The following is a 14,071-nucleotide window of genomic DNA, read 5'->3' as shown; positions in this document are numbered from 1 at the left end:
AATGTTTACATGCCATGAAAGGATCTACATAAAAATATTAGTCATCATAACTGTTAAGATAATAAGTAAAATAGGATTTGGAACAACCTCATGGACCCATTCCCAGCATGTATTCTTTAGTACTACTGAGTAGTTTATCTTTCTTTTAACAAAAGGAGATGAAGTATCTGATTTGGCCCTTGTGGGTATTGGCTTGAGCAGTGGATCTGGTTTGCTTCCTGGAAGCAATCCAGGCCTCATTTACTAGTAACTTCCAGGAGGACCACCTTCCAAGTTAGGACAGGTACTGTGTTCATTAGGATGTCACTGCCATAAAAAAAAATAAAAAAAGAAATCGATTGTATTTATCAAGATGAATGTAATCATTAATCGCTACTTCATCAATCACTACATGAACTATGTTACTCTTGGTGCCAAACAATTTTGAAAATCAAATTTTATAAAAATATTGAATATTTTCTGGGAGTCTGAGTGGTAATGACATAAGCCCAGCCTCCAGAAAATTGGGAGTGCAGGCGTATAGGTTCATAATTCCTTTTTCAAAACGAGATGTGTTTTATGATTCAGAATCCTGATGCCCATTGAGATCTGGAGTAGAACCATATAATTAAGTGCATTAGCTGGTGTGTACATCAAAATGAATGACTTTGTGGTTTTGTAAGGGCTATAAATACACATCATTTCTCATTAGCATTTATTATCAGGTAAGTTCAGGATATGCCATATTTTGCTAACAAATATATTACATAAAACTTGATTTTCAGAGCATTTGGAATTTTGGAATACACATAGGGATTGTTGATCTACCATAAATCATGTTAGCTCCCAATAGGACTAATTTTTATCTGTATAAAGCAACAAGCTAGAAAATTCTAAGACAGAGAACCAGATCTGGAACCAAGTGATTTTGAGCAACTTCTTTAAATTCCCAGGGTCTTACTTTTTCATCTTTAGAAACACAGCACTTTTTAAATGAAGATTAAGTAAAATATGCACACAAGGCAGACTATGTGCATTGCACTAGGCTTCTAATAAATACACTTCTTTCCTCATCTCTATAATGGAGACAATAGCACCTATCACAGATGTGTTTTGAAGACTGAAATAAATAAGTAGATGTGTAATGTGCCTAGATGTCCATACCAGATAAGCATTCAGTAAGTATTAGCCAGCATTCTTATTATGAATATTACAATAAATCTATTTAAAAAATCCTATCAACAGAGTCATTTTCAGAAAAGAAATGTACAATCTGTTGAATGAATGAGTGGCCCACTGGAAAATGATGGGTGGCACCATGACGATTCTCAATTATAATTTTCCAAGCTGTGATTCCATTCCTGTCTTTCCTAAGTTTATTTGCTTCTCTCCACCTTGTATTCCCCCTCCCCCTCCCAGCCCCAGCAGCTTGATCTTTCTTCATTTGCATTCTGTTTAGATTGTACAGAGCTTGATGAACTTGGCACTTATCTTCCTCACCACAGCCATGCAGGTGTGTAAGGCTGCCTGGGAAGCCATCCCAGATGCGGACAAATTCTTGGCAACAGGATAGAAAGGCAAAAGGATATTTTGGCTGACAACTTCAGATCTGACTCCTTACTCATCTGGAGAGTTCAGTGGTATCTTTAAAGCTTTAAGATAGAGGATGAGGTTGCTGATCTCTTTTTGTGCCTCCCATAGAGGCCTACTACTTGGATTCTCCTTTTTCAGTTGGTTGTACTTTCATCTCTTGGGATTACCCGGTTAAAGCTACGGATTGGTCAGGTCCTAAGTCTGTGAAGACATGTTAGCTGCAGGCGGTGTGCGGAGGAGTAGGTAGGTGTGAGGTAGGCAGGGGCTGCTGGAAGAATGTGTGTGTTGTGTGCCGTGGCTCGGCCTAACATCTTGGCAAGGCTGTCGTGTTTCCTGGCATGTGAGAACTGGATCTTCCCTTAAGGCCACACATAGTTGGCAAGCCCCATTATGTTACTCTCCCAAGGGGGTGCTTGAGTAACGAAGGTGATAGGTAGGTAATATTGGGTAGGTATTGGCTGGATGGGGCCATGAGAGAATGTGGAAAGAATCCTTTTTAAAGAACTTTATTGCATTAGATTTTAGTGTCTGTAAACAATTACAGCATTCAAGGAGTGCAGGATTTAAATGAGAAACACAACTTTGTCAGATTATACCAGTCGGATAAAATGGCATGGGCTCCGGAAATCTATGATTAAATGTATTTTTTGAAAATGAAAAAATATAGTGTAACATCTGGTTTATTTCACTACAGAAGTGCCTGGGTAATGCTTATGTAAGTGTGATTGACTTTGGCTGATATTTGAGTTCTTCTCTGTATAATTACTGTATTTTAATTAAGTTTTTTTTTTCTACTTGATTCTATTTATCTTGTATGTAATAAATTACTCACATTCAGAAAATGATGTCTTATTTAGAAAATCTAATGATGGTTTGTTTTTTTTCTCTTTTTGTTGCAGCGAATATTCAACTCCTTTGTTTACACTGAGAAGATCTCAAATGGAGAAAGTGAAGTACAGCAGGTAAGAGCAGTAGAGCACTTGGCATTGCCCAACTTTGCCTGACTTTTAGCCGTGCTTTGTTACTCTTTCCTCACAATATCCACCAGAGGTTCCCTGTCACTCTCATTATATGCTTTTGTGGACATTTCATGCATAAGGATGAACACCTCCTACTTGAATTTCAGCGCAATGATTATGTGGAAGGTTTTCTTCTGTTCGTGTTATATCTTGGAAATATTTAATCTCTTTTGTCTTTAACATCTCTAAACTATTAAAAAAATATTTCATCTACTGTAGAAAATAAGTGCCATGCTTTGGAATCAGACAAACCCCACATGAAATTCTGCGTGTCCCTGATAAACAAATTTTCTTTTTTGAATCATAGTTTCCCAATCTTAAATAAGGGGATCATAAAATCTAACTCTATGAGGTTGGAGAATTAAATGATGTCAAATTAACTGAGAATGAAATGGAATCATCTGTGTGGAAGGTACTGGCATAGAGGCAGCTCATTAGATGTTGGCTTCTTTTGTTCTTTCTTCTTTTCTAGTATTTTCTCTTTGCTTCTTTCCTCCCATCTTCTTTCATTGCTCTGTGGAGTCATGAAGCTTTGAGGCCAGATTCTATTTACTTTATTTATAGCTGGCTTCAAATGGACTGCCTCCTAAATTAAAACAGTGTTGGTGAACATGGTCATAAATAATTGATCTGCGCTAGAAATGAAGAGTGGGAAAAAGGAGTTGGTTTTAATTTCAGCTCATCTACCAACTTCATTACAGTATGTGACTGTCAACTGGTCATTTGAAGCTAGGTTTGAAACTTAAGTAAAAGACAGAACCAAGCTAAAAACCAGACAGTGGTAAGGTGCTTCCACAGGATAAAAAGAAAACCATGGTAAAATGCAAAATAACGTTAACTTTTTAAGTTTCTGTCCTTATTATATTCATGGAGAAAAGCCTGACTTGATCTGAACTTCAGTGCTATAAAAGAAGAACAAGCTTTGCAAGTGTCATTAGAGTGAGGTTATTTATAGGATAGTTATTTATTTATAATAAATTACTGTGGTTTCATCTTGAAGTTCAGCATTTCCTGTTCATAGACACTGGCATTTTTATTGGTTTCTGCAGGTTAAATTTAAAGTAATCATGCATATAACTTTTTCTTAGCTTTAGATATTTTTAAATACTGATGTCTTGAGATTGTAATGAATATGATGTGGTTGGCTGCACCAAATCTTATTTTCATAATTCCTCTCTTATTTTTATTTCAACAAGCTAAAAAGTATTTTAGGATCATTAAATCTAGGAGGGTTTTAGAGGAGAAGATTGCTATAAAAAGCGTGAGGAAAGTTTTCTGTAGACCGAAGGCCATTTAATAACCTTTTAAAGAAACTGATCCAGGGATATCACTTTTGCCTCTTTCCTCAAAGTAACAGATACAAGTTTGTACTTTGGCTGTTTTTAGTTGTGAAAGCTGCTTTGTTTTCTCAGACTGATGCCATTGCTTTACTTGTCTAGCTATGAACAAGTTTGGAAACCTTTAATATAGAAATCATAGCAGCTGATTAGCACTTATAGAATACTGGCATGAAGGCCATTTCGGTTTTACCATCACATTGATGTTTACAATGTAATCTTGAAGGAAAGCGATTATCCTATCACAGATGAGGAAACTGAGGCTCCAAGAAGTAAAATAAGTTACCTTTGGTGTCAGGACTATGAAGTAGGAGAGCTAGTTTTTGCCATGAGTTTGACACAAATTTTTGTTACCTGTAATTTTAAATTGATAAAATTTAATTTAGAAATGTATGTTTTCATTCAAAAGAGAAGTCTTTGCTGAACTCTTTATCTAAATAATTCATGTGAGGGATTATCACGTAGTCATGTGTTCTTTTGTCTTCTCACCTTTGGTTAAAAAGCTCGCTCTTTGACTGAGCCAGGAAATACTTACTTTAAAAAAAAAAAAACAAACTTTTTTTTTTTTAGTTGTAGATGGACACAATATCTTTATTTAACTATTTTTATGTGGTACTGAGGATTGAACCCAGTGCCTCACATGTGCTAGGCAAGTGCTCTACCACTGAGCTACAACCCCATCCACAAAAGTACTTATCTTTAACTTCTCTGCAATTTTGCCAGTCCTAAGCTGAACAAATGGATCTTAGGTCCCTTTCCTATCTAGAATATCGAGATTCGTATATAATTATCATTTTTATTTATCCTAAATTTTAATATATTCAGATTCTAAATAATTTCTTCTCTTCTGACATCGTTTCTAGATCTTTTCAGCACCGCAGTCACTATAACAACCACCGCCACCACCTTAACTGGTTACTTTTGCGTAGCTGATGAAAAATTTGCTATCTGTTCATTATGATAAAAATTCTATGGGTATCACCATTTTATAGTGAGGAAACAGATTTCTGATATCAACTTCACATAATTAAAAACTGTCCGTAAACTCTGGACTCCACCATCCTGGACAGCAGTGAAGATGAAATCTGTGGGGAAGTGCCTACCTCCTACACTTCCCATTCTGTAACATGTTCCCCAACACTCACACTATTGTCCCCTTTGAACTCCAGAACACTAGGAAGCAATTAAGTTAGCTTTTTAAAAATTTGGGAAATCTTTTCATACATGTAAAGCTATGTATAAAACATATAGGTATAGGAAAAGAAGTACACTAAAATGAACATCCTAACCTGCTACCCAGCTAACGAAATAAAACATTAACAAACAGAAAGCCCTTGTGTGACCAAAGGGTGTCTTTCTCCCAGAGGCAAGTTTGTTCTGATTTGTTGTTGTTAGCCATTTCCTTGTACTTTTTGTGTTTTAATTTGTTTTATTCATCCCCAAATTAACTTTCATTTTGGTTATTGTTTTAGTCAGCTTTCTCACTGCTATGTCCAAGAGACCCGACAAGAACAATTTTAAAGGAGGTAGAAAAATTCCTTTGGTATTCACAGTTTCAGAGGTCTCTGTCCATAGATGGTCAACTCCATTGCTCACAGCCTGAGGTGAGACAGAAAATCATGGCAGAAGGGTGTGGTGAGGAGGAGAGCAGGTCCCCAAAGTCATGCCCCCAATGACCCACCTCCACACCCTATCTACCTACAGTTACCACCTATGTCCAAATGTCCTAAATCTGTGTGTGTATGGACAGGTTGACTGTTCAGTTCAGGTTCAGTCGCTTCTCTGGAGCAGAGAGGTTTTGAGTGTTCTTCTTGACTAGACAATGCCAGCTGCTTCCACAGCATTTCCCATGGGTTACTTCCCTGAGACCCTTTTATAAATGTGCTAATCTGCATCTTCTTCAGTACTCCTCCATATATCTGATTTTGAATCTTTTGCCAATTTGAAGTGTCTTAAAGAGTATCATATGAGTTTAGTTTGTTTTGTTATGATTATTAATAAGGTTGAAATGACTTTTTACATGTTAGTATACTTTTATGGATTTTTTTTCTTTTTTACTTTTTCTTTTCTTTTTTTGGTGTGTGCATGTGTGCACATGCATGTGTGTGTTGGGAATTCAACCCTGGGCATATAAATTCTAGGCAAGCGCTCTATAGCCACAGCCCATTTTGTGTTGTTATGTCAAATGTCTATGAAAACCTTTTTCACTTTTTTTTATTGTTGCTGAAATGTTTATTTTATAAGTGCTATATATGTTCTAGATCAGTGGTATCCAATGAGAACTTTCCTTGATGAGGCTGTTCCATACTCTTTAGTACAGCCAGCCGCTAGCTACTGTGACTGTGGGTCATCTGAAATGTATTATCTAGAGCTACAAGTAATTACATTTAAAACTTAATACTTGACTTTAAAATAGCTATATGTGGCTGGTCATTATCATATTAAATTGCCTTGTAGATGTGTTTTATAAATGTATTATTCCATTTTTTAGCTTGTCCTTTACTTATTATTAAATCTTTTTAAAAAATTTTTATTTTGTTGTTGATGGACTTTTATTTTATTCATTTATTTATATACGGTGCTGAAAATTAAGCCTGGTGCCTCACACAGGCTAGCCAAGTGCTCTACCATTGAGCCACAACCCCAGCCCCTTACTTTAATAATATCTTAAAGAATTGAAGTTTTAATTTTGAATCAATTTTCAAACATCTGTCTTTCCTTTTGGTCTCTGCTCTCTGTGTTCTGTTAAGGAAATTCATTTCTATTCTCAAAAGTATGAAAGTGTTCTGCTATATTTTCTTCTAAAATGTTCACCTCTCTCATTTAAGATTTATCTACCTAGAATTGATTTTGGTGTTGGATGTGAAGTAGATATTCAATTTCAGCTTTTCCCCATATGTGTTTTCAAAGGTTCTAACACTCTCTATTGAACAGTCCATGCTAACTGTTTATGGTATGTTTCTGTTGCTAATCAAGTTTCCATGTGTGTGCAAGTTTGATTTGGTTCCACTGGTCTGTTTATCTTTCGTCATGCTAGTACCCCACTCTCCCACTGACTTTTTATATCAGATTTTGATATCTGGCAGAATAACACTGTTCTCTCCGGTAATATTTCTTGATTTCTCCCAGAGCAAAGACTGGACATCTATCCCCTGGTGTCCTGGGTGATCATTAAAGTAGAAACTCAGTCTCCAAATTGTGCCCTTATTCCTAGACTCTGCAACCAGAGTTTGGCACTCTCTCACTTCCTAGATTTCTTGCTTTCACTTTGTATGAAGTCTCAGTGCCCCTCACAGTGATTTTCCCCCCATTCATGCCACTTCCTTTTACCAATGATAAAAACAGTTAAAACTGCTTGAAGGATATGTTTGAGATACCAAAAATAGGCTAGCTATTCAAAACAGATTATTGACTCTTAATTTGTGCTCAGACGAGGGGGGAAATCATTCTTTCCACATGTTTGTACGATCTAAAATGACATAAATTTTCTAACCATCAGTATTTTTTCTCCTTCTCTATGCTGGGGATCAAACCCAGGGCCTGGTCCATGATAGGCAAACACTTGACCACTAAGCTACTGCCCCAACCCCCTCTGTCTATCATTTCTCTTTTGGGTTAACGAAAACTAGAGTCCCATGGATTCTTACTCTTTCCCATTATTAATCAAATCTTGTTGAGCTTTGGATTGTGTTTGCACATACTATATAAAGTGGAAGAAAATCTAAAGTGTTGTTAATATCTCTGGTTAAGGAAGCAAAGTAATTAACACTAATAAAAAACATTCTGTGATTCCTGACTCTTACCACAGAACTCTTTATGGCATACACATTCCTTGCTTTTACCCATTCTTTCTTTCTTTTGAGTTAACCCTCAGAGTGTGGGTCTAAATTTCACTCTATGCAGTTTTGCTGCCAAGGAACTACGGCAACAATCTCAGAAAAATAAAAACCCCTGCTTACATTCTTGTGTGAAACACCGCCCAGGGATTCCAGTTTTGAATATTTCAAGAAATTAAGTTGCATGTGCACATAAACACTATGTAAAATGGCATCTGAATCAAGAAAAATAGATTTTTGTACAAATGGCCCAGAGAGTAGCAAAATATACTCCCTACAATACAGAGAAGTAAAGAGGAAATCACAGGATACAGAGCTTCTTGGGACTTATTTCAAGAGTTTCCTTGGACTTTTTCTCCAGTACAATAGTAATTATGCTAACAATTGACTTGATGAATGAAATGCCAGGTATATATTCATAATTAATGTTTCAGAAACTACAGAATTTCTAGCAGCAATGATGATAGAGGACTTCAGATTTTTAGAAATGGACAAGTGTGGTACAGGAACCACATGCCCAGGAAGTAGGCCTGATGGTTGGTTGAGGACATTCCTCTAGCCGTTCTTCCCCTTCTTCCTGACTTGGTTTTCAGGAACCCACACTTGCTTCCTTGCCTTCTGTGTCACATTGCTATCTTTGTGAACCTTTGCCCTGGAGCTAACATGTCATTTGTCCAAATGGGCTCTCACCTCCTTCAAGTCTTCTCAGATGTCACCATCTCAAGAGTAGGATCATGGTGTTTAAAACTTGAAACCATCCCACTCCTCATCCTCCTGATTTTCCCTTCCCCTGCTCTACAATTTCTTTTGTCCACATCATTTATAGCCTTTCTGGTTATAGGACATTGATTCTATACAACTAGTTTGGAAGCAATCCCTTCTCCTTTACTTTCTGAAGAAATGTAAGATTGGTGTTGGGGCTAGGGATGTGGCTCAGTGATAAGAGTGCTTGCCTGACATGCATGAGGCCTAGGGTTCCATCCTCAGTATCTTTAAAAAAAATCATAGTTATTTCTTCCTTAGTTGTTTGGTACAACTCATCAGAGTACCATCTAGATGTGGGGTTTCTTCATGGGGAGATTTTCCATCATTCAGCTTTTTTAATAGATATAGGTCAGTTTCGGTGGTAGTGGTAGTTTTGATTTTATTTGCTTGTTTGTTTTTTAAGATTTTTGTTTCATTCTTTGCCAGTTTTGGTAAGTTAATTCCCACCCTCCCATACCCCCCAAGAAAGTTGTCCTTTGAATCTAAGTTGTCAAATTGTTGACATAAATGTGTTTATAATATTATTATCTTCTTAATATCTATAGGATGGTGAACAGTAGAGGAAAATCAATAACATGAGATGCTGGCTTGTTCTTTGAAATGATCAATAAAATGAATAAACTTTTAACTAGAAAGACAGAATGAGAGCAAATAAGGGAGAAAACTTATTAATGACAACCCAACTTTCCAAACATGACCACCACTTCCTTAATTTTCTATTGTGTGTTTTCTCTTTTACAGATTTATGTTCTTTCCTTCCTTGTACTTCAGATCAACTTTGCTTCTCTTCTGGTTTTAGTGGGAACATTAGGTCATTGATTTTTATACTTTTCTTTTTCTTTTTTTAAACAGAAACATTTAAAGTGTTCCTCTACGTATTGCTTTAGTTACCTCCCACAAAATTTGATGTGATATATTTTCTTTCTCATTCAGTTTTAAATATTTTCTATTTTCCTTGTGATTTCTCCTTTGTCATAGATTGTTTTGTTCCATTTCCAAAATATTTGGGGTCTTTTGGATACCTTCTTGATTTTTGATTTAATTGCCTCAAAGTCAGATAATATAACCTGTATGTTTTCAGTCTTTTTTAATTTGTTGAGATTAGGGTTTATGACCCAATATATGATCGATCTTGGTGTATATACCAAGTGAACTCGTGTGTGTATTCTGCAGTTTGAATTGTTCCTTACGTGCACATGAGGATAAGGTGGTTGGTGCTGTTAAAATCATTCTTGTTTGGGTCAATCTTTATTTTGTCTAGTCCTATCATTTGCAGAGAAGGATGAAAATCTTAAGCTATAATGATGAACTTGAATACTTTTACCTTTAATTCTGCCCATTTCTTGGCCTGATATGTTTTAAGGTTTCATTCTTGTATACATACACATTGAAGATGATCGTGTCTTCTTGATGAATTGTTGAGTTGGGATATCACGAAATGTGACTCTTTGTCTTTGGTAATCATGCTCGGTCCTTGAAGTGTTTTACCCGTGAAGTGTTTAATACAACAGCTTCCTCCCGGGTGTGCTCAGTGTTTCCATGGTGTGCCTTTTCACAAGCATTGACTTGTGTTTCTTTTGTTAAAAATACATTTCTTATAGACAGCATGCAGGTGTTACTTGCTTTTGTTTGTTTGCTTTTAAAAACCTAGTCATAAAATTTCTGCCCTTTAATTGGGAGTTTGTGGGTAGTGTTATTCAATAAATGTTAGTTAACTAACATTCATTTGATTGTTGATATTGTTGAACTTGGGTCAACCCTCTTACTATTCATTTTCCATTCTCAATTTTTTTCTTAATTCCTTCATCCTCACCCTCTTTTAAAATGTATCTCTGTTTTTTGTTTCTTTATTTGGTTGGTAGTGTTAGAGAATGAACACTGTATTCTATCGTCAAACTATATCGGTCACCATGAATCTTTGAATTAAGAAAAAAATTAATCTTTTTTAGCTCCTTGGCTACATTTCTTATTTTTAAAATGTATGCTATAGAAATTACTATGTATATATGTATGTGTGTATATCCATCTACCTGTAGATATATTCTTATAATAATCTAAAATTAATATTCTGTCACTTTGCATAAAATCTACAGCCACTGCCACCTTCTCTGTCCATTGCCTAACAACATCCTTTGAGCTGAAGGTATCATCTCTGTTAGATCTACATATGTGATACATAGGAGGAGACAATGTTGTAGCTTTCGCTTTAAACTGCCATATTTTACTTGGATGTGGTGGTGCATGCCTGTAATCCCAGTGACTCAGGAAGCTGAGACAGGAGGATCGAAAGTTCAAGGCCAGGCTGGGCAACTTAGTAAGACTCTCAAAATAAAAAATAAAAAGAACTGGGGGTATTGCTCAGTGGTAAAGCACTTACAAGTTTTAATCCCCAGCACCCCCCAAAACAAAAAAAAAAAAAATCCCTGCCACATTTATCTATTTATTTTTAAATATCTTTATTTTGTTTATTTATTTTTATGTGGTGCTAAGGATTGAACCCAGTGCCTCATGTGCAAGGTGGGCACCCTGCCACTGAGCCCCAGCCCCAACTCCCCCTGCCACATTTAAAAAAAATTATTTTTTATTTAAAATTATTTTTAAATATTGTATGTTCTTGTATACTTGTTTACAGTTCTCTTCATTTCTTTCTAATGATGTCAACAAAATAAGGTGTCTAGAGAACATCCTATTAATATTTCTTGTAGTGGAGATATCCTTGTGACAAACTGTCTTCATATTTTATGCATTCAGAAAGTGTTTCTACTTCAACTTTTCTCTTGAAGATTGTTTTTTTTTTCTTCAGATGGAATTCTGGATGGGCAGTTTTTCTTTGAGCACTATCTACTGGGCACCTTAGCGTCTAATGACAAGTCATTGAAAGTCATTATCAGATATACTGCATTTTTGTTTGGTTTCATTTTTCACTCCCCTGGCTGCTCTCAAGATTTTTCTGTTTCTTGGTTTTTAGCAATTTGACTATGGCTATGCCTGCCTACCCATGGCAGTACATTTGTACTGCTTGGTGTTTTGTAAGCTTTTGGAATATGTAAATTTATATCTTTCATCAAATATGGGGGCTTTGGGGACATTATTTATTCCAGTATCTTTTCTATATCATTTTCCATTCTCTTTCTTGGACTCTGACTACATGTATTCTAGATATTATGATATTTAGTATAAGTTCCTGGGAGAATACCCTTTTCTCTTTATTCTTCTGGTTTTCAGATTAGATTATTTTTATTGATCTATCTTTAAGTTTATTCCTCTCATCACTATTCTGCTATTAACCTCTCAAGATATTTTTAAAATTTCCGATATTGTACTTTTCAGTTCTAGCATTTTCATTTGTTTCTTTTAAATAATAAACTTCTCTGCTGAGATTTCTCTTTTCATGCATTGCAAGCATATTTTCCTTCATATCTTCATATCTTTAGCTGCTTTAGAATTCTCTCTGCTAATTCTAATATCTGAAAATGTTTTGAAATTTATCTCTGATTTCTTTTTTCTCAGGAATTGGGTCACACTGTATTTTTTTGTTTGTTGTTTGTTATTTTTTTCTGATATGCCAAAAAATTGGATTGTAACCTGATATTGTGAAAACTTCAAATTCTGTTATATTCCTGTGAGGAGTATTTTTTTATTTTGTTTCTTTGATTTAGCCAGCAATTAACTTGATTGGACTCAACCTGAGAAATCTGTCTCTTTATAATGCAAATCTCAGCTCAGTTTGTCCTTAGATGGAATTTGTCCTGGTTCAGGATCAGGAATGTAAGAGTTTTTCAAGCTCCAAAGATATTTTAAATCAATTTTTATTATTTAAAATTCACTCTGGTAGAAGCTTTTTTATTTTTCTGAATTGTTCTTTGTTAATGAGAATTTTACCTGAAATATTTAACATTTGATGCTCTGTTTCACTAAATGTCAGTCTCTGGGACATACTGAAAAAGAAGTAGCATTATTGGTTTTATAAAAAGATGATATTTAGCAGATGTCAATAGCCCAAATAATTTTTTTACCCAGTGTAAACTCAGGGTTCAGTCATGAAAACAAAGTCAAAACAATAAAGCAGAGTCTACCTGAATTCGAGATATGGAGTTAGATGTAGACTTTGCATACAATTATATCACTGTTGCAGAGAAGAATGGTGTGCTGTAGCAGAATTATTTACATGTGGCCCACAAACACCAGATAGCTTTATTTTTTAAAGAGATTATGAATTGAGAGTCAACCTTAGAGACTCTAATCAGTCCTAACTAAGATGACTTTTCAGGATTTTTTTTTTTAATGTTTTAGGATTTTAGAGCTGGGAGGAACCTTAAAGACAAGGCAAAGCCAGAAAGGTTAAGAAATTTCCCTCTTTTTTTTTAGGACAGTCCTAGAAGGAATGGCTTTGGAATGCCAAACTAAAGACCCTTATCTTTTGAGATGGAAAACTCTGTCATTTATTCTTTGGTTTTTGACAGAGTATTTTACTTTTCAGTGCCTACATTAATTTTATTTTTTTTTAAATGGAGTTAATTGTCTATCTTGCAAGGTCATTGAAGAGATTAAGTGGTTGGCACAGAGTAGGCATTCAATATTTTGTTTTCCACTTCCAGAGTGTAAGGTGTGTCAACATAAAGGTAGCTAAAGAGAAGATTGCTTATTCTTATTCTGTTGTGTAAATTCTCTTGGGCAAGTCATCAAAGTTCTGTCAACATTAAAAGCAGAATTTTCAAAAGAAAATTATCACAGAAAGGCCACAGAAGGGCCTAGTAGTAACTTTAAATAGAGGTCACACTAAATGAGAAATGTGAAACTGAGCATGGGATTTATAGCTTTGCATTTTCAATATTTCCTTATTTCCACTCTCAGAAACTCTCCACCATAGGAAAGCTTGGTGATGTACTAGACCACAGGAAGAAAAGGGATGAGAAGAGGAGGCACAGAAGAGCTGAGCTCTAGGCACACTTGTCTTTAAATTCTGGCACTCAGAGCCCAGCACTAGGCAGGGTTTAATAAATATTTGTTGAAAAATGACTAGACAATTGTGCCTCAACATTCATATTTACAGAATCTGGATTTATTTTGGGGTTGCCCTGCCAAGTGTAATCTAGTGTGGTGGTAGCCTGAGGGCTCTCATTTTGTTTATGATTACTTATTGAAGTATGTTCAAGGCTCAGACTTGTCCAGACAGGAGGAATCCCAGAGGTGGGGAGATGGATTCCATGCGTTTCCTGCTCCCAAACTTTATTTCCTCCATCTGTCCCCAGGGGATTTGTTCAGGCTGGGTCCAGGTTTAGTTCATCCCCTTACCCAGATCCAAGCTGGGCTCTATGTTTATTGTAAGTATCCCTAAATGTTTATTGAATGAGTGAATGAAAGGCACTAAATCAGTAGGAAGGCAAAAGAAAGGTTGAGGGGCACTGAAGCCACCCCGATGGGGAATTTATCATGAATCAGCTAAGGACTAGAGTAAACAGATGGCTGCTCTGTTGAGCCGGAGCCCCAGCAAGTTTACCTGGTTAGATCTAGACTTCCTTGACTAGGAATCACCTAGGTC

At 35.8% G+C, this 14,071-nt stretch overlaps 1 protein-coding gene across 1 annotated transcript in view; it reads left to right on the top strand.

Annotated features, from left to right (window-relative positions):
• Positions 1–14,071, top strand: part of CACHD1 (cache domain containing 1) — a 219,803-nt gene that overhangs the window by 84,083 nt on the left and 121,649 nt on the right. Inside the window, exon 2 of the mRNA XM_081307496.1 lies at positions 2,472–2,534. Coding sequence (XP_081163622.1) covers positions 2,472–2,534 — 63 coding nt within the window. The remainder of the gene's footprint in view (positions 1–2,471; positions 2,535–14,071) is intronic.

Source organism: Spermophilus citellus (genome assembly GCF_964194105.1).
Source record: "Spermophilus citellus genome assembly, chromosome: 9".
Classification (NCBI taxonomy): Eukaryota; Metazoa; Chordata; class Mammalia; order Rodentia; family Sciuridae; genus Spermophilus; species Spermophilus citellus.
The sequence above is the reverse complement of the archived record's forward strand: the minus strand, read 5'-3'. Positions and strand labels throughout refer to the sequence as shown.